This window comes from Protomyctophum bolini (genome assembly GCF_963924005.1).
Source record: "Protomyctophum bolini genome assembly, chromosome: 6".
Taxonomy (NCBI): domain Eukaryota; kingdom Metazoa; phylum Chordata; class Actinopteri; order Myctophiformes; family Myctophidae; genus Protomyctophum; species Protomyctophum bolini.
The window spans coordinates 48881547-48891703 of NC_137867.1; the positions used below are offsets into that span (position 1 = coordinate 48881547).

Below are 10157 nucleotides of genomic sequence, written 5' to 3' on the forward strand. Positions count from 1 at the left end.
CCTGTTTTAATACTAATGTATTGTTCTGGTATTGAGTGAGAAGAGATTTTGTAACTTTTGTACTGGTTCAAATTTGTGCGAGCTAAATAAATGTTCTTACTCTTGGATTTAACCTTTGTGTGTTTAAATCATACTCGTACTAAATGTACTCTGCTTTCATGCCAGAAGACTGGAGTAGATCATGCAAAAATTCTATTTAATTGTTTTTAATAAAAAAAAATAAAACTGCTTTAGAATCGAAAAAAATCTTTTTTGAATCGAGAATCGGAAAAATCGAAAAGATCGTTTTTGAATCGAATCGTCGCCCCAAGAATCGGAAATCGAATCGAATCGTGGGACACCTAAAGATTCGCAGCCCTAATCGTCAGTAACACAGGTGTGAAGGAACTAAATAAGTGGCCCAATGTCGTTCCAACATGGCCGCCGGTGCAGAATAGAGCCTATTTATTGGCTTGGTAAAAGAACCACACAATCTATATCTATGGCACTTCTGTATCACTGCTGATGAGATACAATCTATGGCAAAGCTCTATCTACACCCAAAACAGACTCCTTATGGTACATTCGTCAGATTGTACATTCTTGTGTGGGGAAAAGAGGTGCAGTTTTCCCATGAGTTAAACCCACATATCAAACCTGTCTTTAGAAATGCTCCAAACCTTTAAAAATGTCCTCGTCTCAAACAGTAATCTGCGCATTATTGACCTGTAGCTTTTTAAGAAGAAATCTAACTCTACAGAACTATTAGTAAATAGCATAATTGTCGCTCTATATTATACAAAAAAAAAAAGTAAAAAATAAAATAAAAATGTGCCAGTGGTCAGTGCATCAAGTAGGCACAGTAATCAGTCGACGAGTTCAAACGCCAACCGCTACGAAACCAGTGTATGTTCCCTGTCTCAAGGTAGAGGGTGTTTGGCCTCATGGTTCTCTGTCTCAAGGTAGAGGGTGTTTGGCCTCATGGTTCTCTGTCTCAAGGTAGAGGGTGTTTGGCCTCATGGTTCTCTGTCTCAAGGTAGAGGGTGTTTGGCCTCATGGTTCTCTGTCTCAAGGTAGAGGGTGTTTGGCCTCATGGTTCTCTGTCTCAAGGTAGAGGGTGTTTGGCCTCATGGTTCTCTGTCTCAAGGTAGAGGGTGTTTGGCCTCATGGTTCTCTGTCTCAAGGTAGAGGGTGTTTGGCCTCATGGTTCTCTGTCTCAAGGTAGAGGGTGCTTGGCCTCATGGTTCTCTGTCTCAAGGTAGAGGGTGTTTGGCCTCATGGTTCTCTGTCTCAAGGTAGAGGGTGTTTGGCCTCATGGTTCTCTGTCTCAAGGTAGAGGGTGTGTGGCCTCATGGTGGTCATGGTTCTCTGTCTCAAGGTAGAGGGTGTTTGGCCTCATGGTTCTCTGTCTCAAGGTAGAGGGTGTTTGGCCTCATGGTTCTCTGTCTCAAGGTAAAGGGTGGTCATGGTTCCCTGTCTCAAGGTAAAGGGTGTTTGGCCTCATGACCCAGCTGGTGAGCTACACACACACACACACACACACACACACACACACACACACACACACGGAGACACCAGTATGGTTTTCTGCCCCTGCTTTGGGAGGGACGTTCCTCCCCCCCCCCCTATAGATTTAGACGTATATAGAGGGGTGGAGCGTCTATGGGGCTGTTCTAAGGCCATACGGAGCTGTCTATGGGGCTGTTCTAAGGCCATACGGAGCTGTCTATGGGGCTGTTCTAAGGCCGTACGGAGCTGTCTATGGGGCTGTTCTAAGGCCATACGGAGCCGTCTATGGGGCTGTTCTAAGGCCATACGGAGCTGTCTATGGGGCTGTTCTAAGGCCATACGGAGCTGTCTATGGGGCTGTTCTAAGGCCGTACGGAGCTGGATAGAAGACTAACAACCTTCATTGTGCTCCTTCATTTTTGAGTTTTTGAAAAGACTTGCGTGGCCTTCCTTCCTTCCTTCCTTCGTTCTCTCTTTCGTTTGGGGGAAGAAGTTTTTTTTTTCTCGTCTTGGTTTTGTTCTTCGTGGTTTTTGGGGCGTTCTATATATTCGCACACGTCCGACGTCCGACCATCGTGGGTCAGTTACGACAGATCGTCTAACACACGTCCGACCATCGTGGGTCAGTTACGACAGATCGTCTAACACACGTCCGACCATCGTGGGTCAGTTACGACAGATCGTCTAACACACGTCCGACCATCGTGGGTCAGTTACGACAGATCGTCTAACACACGTCCGACCATCGTGGGTCAGTTACGACAGATCGTCTAACACACGTCCGACCATCGTGGGTCAGTTACGACAGATCGTCTAACACACGTCCGACCATCGTGGGTCAGTTACGACAGATCGTCTAACACACGTCCGACCATCGTGGGTCAGTTACGACAGATCGTCTAACACACGTCCGACCATCGTGGGTCAGTTACGACAGATCGTCTAACACACGTCCGACCATCGTGGGTTAGTTACGACAGATCGTCTAACACACGTCCGACCATCGTGGGTTAGTTACGACAGATCGTCTAACACACGTCCGACCATCGTGGGTCAGTTACGACAGATCGTCTAACACACGTCCGACCATCGTGGGTCAGTTACGACAGATCGTCTAACACACGTCCGACCATCGTGGGTCAGTTACGACAGATCGTCTAACACACAAACAACCATCGACGACAATTCCTTCATCCACCGTTTGCTTTTTGTTGTCGTTTTTTCACCTCGTTTTCTTGTTAAAGAAAACCGATCGGCCTCCTTTTCGACGGGCCAAAACAACCAACCACACACACACACACACACACACAGCAAAACAACCAACCACACACACAGACACACACCAAAAAGACCAACCACACACACAGACACGCGCGCGGCTAAATTCAGCCAAATTCACCCCCCTCCCCCCCCCCCCCCCCTCACTCTTGAGACAGCGTCTATGTGCTTTCTTTGTTCTCTCTTCTTGTTCTCTGTCTTTTAGGATAAAGTACGTAATAGTTCCTGTCCCGTCGTTATAACCGCCCGCCGTGGCGTAGCGGGTTTCAACAGCAGGGGGCGCCGCCGCTGTCGTTGGCGTGCCTGTAGTATCCACGCTGCAGCGCTGCGTACGCGATGCTCTCGGCCGAGCGCCGCTGGTCCATGCTCAACAGCGCCTCCAGCAGGCTGTTGATGTCGGCCTTCAGCCCCTCGCGCTGCATCCAGCTCTTCAGCAGGTCGTAGACCTTGTCGCCCGGCGGGCCGCCCTCGGCGATGCGGATGTGGTTGTCGCTCACGCCCAGCAGGCGGAAGAACTTGTTGTGGATCCGCACGTCCAGGTACTCGTCGAACAGGTCGAAGCTCTTCCTCAGAGACCTCTCTGAGCCTGGAGGAGAGACCAGGGGGGGAATTAAACATAAAATAACCCTCTCTGAGCCTGGAGGAGAGACCAGGGGGGGAATTAAACATAAAATAAACCTCTCTGAGCCTGGAGGAGAGACCAGGGGGGGAATTAAACATAAAATAAACCTCTCTGAGCCTGGAGGAGAGACAATAAACATAAAATAAACCTCTCTGAGCCTGGAGGAGAGACAGGGGGGACAATAAACATAAAATAAACCTCTCTGAGCCTGGAGGAGAGACCAGGGGGGGGGGGATAAACATAAAATAAACCTCTCTGAGCCTGGAGGAGAGACAGGGGGGGACAATAAACATAAAATAAACCTCTCTGAGCCTGGAGGAGAGACCAGGGGGACAATAAACATAAAATAAACCTCTCTGAGCCTGGAGGAGAGACCAGGGGGGACAATAAACATAAAATAAACCTCTCTGAGCCTGGAGGAGAGACCAGGGGGACAATAAACATAAAATAAACCTCTCTGAGCCTGGAGGAGAGACCAGGGGGGACAATAAACATAAAATAAACCTCTCTGAGCCTGGAGGAGAGACCAGGGGGGGAATTAAACATAAAATAAACCTCTCTGAGCCTGGAGGAGAGACAGGGGGGACAATAAACATAAAATAAACCTCTCTGAGCCTGGAGGAGAGACCAGGGGGGGACAATAAACATAAAATAAACCTCTCTGAGCCTGGAGGAGAGACCAGGGGGGACAATAAACATAAAATAAACCTCTCTGAGCCTGGAGGAGAGACCAGGGGGACAATAAACATAAAATAAACCTCTCCGAGCCTAGAGGAGAGACCAGGGGGGGAATTAAACATAAAATAAACCTCTCTGAGCAGTTAGTGGCTCAGGGGCAGGGCCGGTGGAGAGACCAGATGGGAAACCGTGAGGTTCCCGGTTCGATCCCTGTGGACTCCCCCAGAGTTATAGTGTCAAAGTGTCCTTGAGCAAGACTCTGAACCCCTGATTGCTCCTGATGTGCTGCTGGTTGGTGCCTTGCATGGTTTCCTCCGCCATCGGTGTGTGAATGGGTGGATGGGTGAATGGGTGGATGGGTGAATGCATAATAGTGATATTTTAGTGAAACTTTATACGAATTTTAGCCAAGTGCTCTATCAATTTTATATCCAGTTTACATCATTAACAATAAAATGCCTCCCTGAATTCTGAACGGCTAACTGCTGATATGCATCGGGTAGAAATGACGCCAAAAGCAATAAGCTGTGTGGTTTGTAGTAACAGTTACATTTGTAGTAACAGTTACATTTGTAGCAACAGTTACATTTGTAGCAACAGTTACATTTGTAGCAACAGTTACATTTGTAGTAACAGTTACATTTGTAGCAACAGTTACATTTGTAGCAACAGTTACATTTGTAGCAACAGTTACATTTGTAGTAACAGTTACATTTGTAGCAACAGTTACATTTGTAGTAACAGTTACATTTGTAGTAACAGTTACATTTGTAGTAACAGTTACATTTGTAGTAACAGTTAGTTACATTTGTAGCAAAAGTTACATTTGTAGTAACAGTTACATTTGTAGTAACAGTTACATTTGTAGCGACAGTTACATTTGTAGCGACAGTTACATTTGTAGTAACAGTTACATTTGTAGCGACAGTTACATTTGTAGTAACAGTTACGTACAGATTGTAGAGAATATAACACAATCTTCATGGAGAGTTGAATCTACTTACCGAGTAGTGGAACTAATCTGTTCTGTAGAGGATCATCCTGCAACACAATAAAACAAATAGATATTATGAATGTAATGTTACAAAGAAGGAAGCTGCTGGTTATTATTCATAATGTATGAATTCTTGTTTTATTATTATAAAAAAATATATTCATTCTTAACCCATTTTGGGGCGGGAACCCCTTTTGGTGTTAGCATTAAGGTATGCTTTAGCTGTTGAAAAATAGCAGATCTACAAGATGAGGAAATGTGTTGATTGAACAGAAAGTCATCTCACCATGTCCGTGGGCTGCAGCCTCAGCGACGAGGCGCTGGGGCTGTGGTGCGGCGAGCTGCCACTAGAGGCCGCCGTGGGCAGCGCCGACAGGCTGGTCTGGGAGGAGCTGGTGGTGTTGGGCAGGCTGTCGCCCAGGCCGCGGTCCTCGTCTTCCACCACCAGGGGGGGCGACGCCTTGCTCAGGCCGCCCGCCTGCGTCTCCTGCAGCAGGGGGCGGGACTCCGGGCGAGACTCCTCCCCCTCCAGGCCGGCGTTCTGGTTGTTCTGGCGCTCCTCCGGCGTGGCACCGCCGCTCTCGTCCTGACGGGACGCCAAGGAAAGACGTTAAAGGTATATTCAGTGATTTCACTCAAAAAGCCTTAGGTTTCGTTTTTGGCTATAGGTGGCAAAGCCTTTCGTCCAATCAGGATAGAGAGCCAAAAATAATTAACTGGGGACAGGGAGGAACTCCTTATATGGTCAGCACACTCTATAGTAGAGAGGATTATCACAACAAAACAAAAAAATAAGTGATATTTGAATTAAGTGAAATCACTGAATATAGCTTTAACTCTACCGTCCACTGAAAGCATGCAACAAAGATTGCTAAAAATACAATAAATCTGAACACACACTCTAAATCAATGATTACTGTCACAATATAGAGTTATTTAACACCGTTACTGAACACACTCTATAGCAATGATTACTGTCACAATATAGAGTTATTTAACACTGTTACTGAACACACTCTATAGCAATGATTACTGTCACAATATAGAGTTATTTAACACTGTTACTGAACACACACTATAGCAATGATTACTGTCACACTATAGAGCTATTTAACACTGTTACTGAACACACTCTATAGCAATGATTACTGTCACAATATAGAGTTATTTAACACTGTCACTGAACACACTCTATAGCAATGATTACTGTCACACTATAGAGTTATTAATTTGTTTTAATAAAAATAAGAAGTTCGGGATTCAACAATGAATTACTTACAATAGGAATCTTGACAATTTCACTGTTATCACTTTGGCTCTCAGAACCTGTACCAGGAGAGCAAACAAAATAGGAAAACTTTGGTTATGAAACATTAAAAAAAATGAAAAAATGTCAAACGCTGTGTGTTCACTCTGAGTAGAGTCGCTGCTTCTTCGCCTGGGAAGAAGCCAGCTTAGGATGCCTCTCGGGCGTCTCCCTATAGGGAGGTCCTCGAGGCATCTGGTTAGGATGCCTCTCGGGCGTCTCCCTAGGGAGGTCCTCGAGGCATCTGGTTAGGATGCCTCTCGGGCGTCTCCCTAGGGAGGTCCTAGCGCAGTTGGAGGAAACTCATCGACTCACTGGCCTTGGAACGCCTCAGGATGCCCCCCCCCCCCCAGGAGGAAGTCACTAATGTTGCTCTGGAGCTCTCTGGTGGAGCTGTTGCCCCCGCGACCAGACTACGGATGAGCGGTTGAATGGATAGATGTGTACTACGGATGAGCGGTTGAATGGATAGATGTGTACTACGGATGAGCGGTTGAATGGATAGATGTGTACTACGGATGAGCGGTTGAATGGATAGATGTGTACTACGGATGAGCGGTTGAATGGATAGATGTGTGTTGCCCCCGCGACCAGACTACGGATAAGCGGTTTGAAGCAGGATAGATGTACTTACATGGTTTCTCACAAGAATGTTTAGTGATGAACCACCAGGATGTCACTCCAACCACCACGATGAGAATCAGCAGAACCACCACAGGAAGAACTGTCAGAACAACAAGACAGAACGCACGACGTCAGAACACAGAACACATGCAGTTACCTATAGATTGAGGTGAGGGGGGGAGGGGTATCATAGTTACCTATGGATTCAGGTGAGGGGGGGGCCGGGGGGGTCGTAGGGAGGGAGGGGGAGTTCTCTGTGGGGTCCAGGTCTGGTTTCCTACAGAGGGTGTTGGAGAAGGGGGTGCACCTCCTCACCTCCTCCTCCCCCGCTTTGCACCTGGAATACACACACACATATATATATATTATATATATAGTTAATGACATATATCAACTCATTTACATATCGTTGCTGTCTGGAGGAAAACTCATAACGCTATTGAACACCCTTTACGTCTGTGTGTTGTTCCATAAATCAGTGCTATTGAACACCCTTTACGTCTGTGTGTTGTTTCATAAATCAGTGCTATTGAACACCCTTTACGTCTGTGTGTTGTTTCATAAATCAGTGCTATATTGAACACCCTTTACGTCTGTGTGTTGTTTCATAAATCAGTGCTATTGAACACCCTTTACGTCTGTGTGTTGTTTCATAAATCAGTGCTATATTGAACACCCTTTACGTCTGTGTGTTGTTCCATAAATCAGTGCTATTGAACACCCTTTACGTCTGTGTGTTGTTTTATAAATCAGTGCTATTGAACACCCTTTACGTCTGTGTGTTGTTCCATAAATCAGTGCTATATTGAACACCCTTTACGTCTGTGTGTTGTTCCATAAATCAGTGCTATATTGAACACCCTTTACGTCTGTGTGTTGTTTCATAAATCAGTGCTATTGAACACCCTTTACGTCTGTGTGTTGTTCCATAAATCAGTGCTATATTGAACACCTTTACATCTGTGTGTTGTTCCATGAATCAGTGCTATTGAACACCCTTTACGTCTGTGTGTTGTTCCATAAATCAGTGCTATATTGAACACCCTTTACGTCTGTGTGTTGTTCCATAAATCAGTGCTATATTGAACACCCTTTACGTCTGTGTGTTGTTTCATAAATCAGTGCTATTGAACACCCTTTACGTCTGTGTGTTGTTTCATAAATCAGTGCTATTGAACACCCTTTACGTCTGTGTGTTGTTTCATAAATCAGTGCTATTGAACACCCTTTACGTCTGTGTGTTGTTTCATAAATCAGTGCTATATTGAACACCCTTTACGTCTGTGTGTTTTTTCATAAATCAGTGCTATATTGAACACCCTTTACGTCTGTGTGTTGTTTCATAAATCAGTGCTATTGAACACCCTTTACGTCTGTGTGTTGTTTCATAAATCAGTGCTATTGAACACCCTTTACGTCTGTGTGTTGTTTCATAAATCAGTGCTATTGAACACCCTTTACGTCTGTGTGTTGTTTCATAAATCTGTGCTATTGAACACCCTTTACGTCTGTGTGTTGTTTCATAAATCAGTGCTATATTGAACACCCTTTACGTCTGTGTGTTGTTTCATAAATCAGTGCTATTGAACACCCTTTACGTCTGTGTGTTGTTTCATAAATCAGTGCTATATTGAACACCCTTTACGTCTGTGTGTTGTTTCATAAATCAGTGCTATATTGAACACCCTTTACGTCTGTGTGTTGTTCTATAAATCAGTGCTATTGAACACCCTTTACGTCTGTGTGTTGTTCTATAAATCAGTGCTATTGAACACCCTTTACGTCTGTGTGTTGTTCTATAAATCAGTGCTATATTGAACACCCTTTACGTCTGTGTGTTGTTCCATAAATCAGTGCTATATTGAACACCCTTTACGTCTGTGTGTTGTTTCATAAATCAGTGCTATATTGAACACCCTTTACGTCTGTGTGTTGTTCTATAAATCAGTGCTATTGAACACCCTTTACGTCTGTGTGTTGTTCTATAAATCAGTGCTATTGAACACCCTTTACGTCTGTGTGTTGTTCTATAAATCAGTGCTATATTGAACACCCTTTACGTCTGTGTGTTGTTCTATAAATCAGTGCTATTGAACACCCTTTACGTCTGTGTGTTGTTCTATAAATCAGTGCTATATTGAACACCCTTTACGTCTGTGTGTTGTTCTATAAATCAGTGCTATTGAACACCCTTTCCTTCAGTCAGAATGTCATCAGATGGTGGTTCCGTGGCTCAAATGCAGAATAAAATAATTACCATATGTTCTGAGGGGCGTGGCTACCGTTACAGTCTATGATCGGGAGCCACCCCCCGTTCGAGTCAAAATAAAAACCAACGAAGAAGAAGAAGGGGGGGAAGTCCCGCCTCGTTGTCTGGGCCAGCCAATGGCCTGGCAGCTGGGCCCAAACGGATCTAGAAAGATGGCGATTTACAATTCAAGGACTGACTGGCTTCATCTTACGTCCATATCAGACCCGGAGAACGCTTTGCACATATTTTTTTTTTTTACAGTCTATGGCAGGGATGTGGAACTCATCTTGGGGCGGGGGCCGCATTGGACGAAATGTGACTTCACGAGGGCCAGAGCGGTGCGACCATGCCGTCGCGGACTGCAAGCATGCTCACGCATCTTTACGTACACAGCTGTCACTTGGCGTTGTTTTTCTTCCTGTTGTGCATGCTATATAGCTACACTACATCACACACATTATAATAAGAACAGCTACTTACATTATTGACTTTCATTATTGGTATAATACAGTTACCTGTAGCCTAGAAGCCGTTTGCTGTGAGAGATGCGTTGCCTTAGCAGTCCATTCAATTGAGCACAGCTGACAGCAATCAGTCTAGGTAGGAAGCTCAGGAATGCGATTGAGCATTTTTGGTTTATACTTCTTTAAAAACTCATAACTTTTGACAGGAATGTGCTAGAGACTTCCTTTTTTTATTGGACAGACTCATACATTTATGCTCTACAAGTGGGCTGGATCTATGGTCTATGGTTAGAGCCCTCACTGACCTGGTCTACGGTCAAAGACCTGGTCTCTGGTTAAAGACCTGGTCTACGGTTAAAGACCTGGTCTACGGTTAAAGACCTGGTCTCTGGTCAAAGACCTGGTCTAGGGTTAAAGACCTGGTCTATGGTTAAAGACCTGGTCTAGGGTTA

At 45.0% G+C, this 10157-nt stretch overlaps 1 protein-coding gene across 1 annotated transcript in view; it reads right to left on the reverse strand.

Annotated features, from left to right (window-relative positions):
• Positions 1–2938: 2938 nt before the first annotated feature.
• The window catches only part of tnfrsfa (tumor necrosis factor receptor superfamily, member a), a 62592-nt gene continuing 55373 nt past the window's right edge, over positions 2939–10157 (reverse strand). The window contains exons 5-10 of the mRNA XM_080766396.1: positions 7188–7327; positions 7001–7090; positions 6340–6386; positions 5347–5646; positions 5071–5107; positions 2939–3352 (exon numbers count right to left, since the gene is read on the reverse strand). Coding sequence (XP_080622522.1) covers positions 3033–3352; positions 5071–5107; positions 5347–5646; positions 6340–6386; positions 7001–7090; positions 7188–7327 — 934 coding nt within the window. The 3' untranslated portion in view covers positions 2939–3032. The remainder of the gene's footprint in view (positions 3353–5070; positions 5108–5346; positions 5647–6339; positions 6387–7000; positions 7091–7187; positions 7328–10157) is intronic.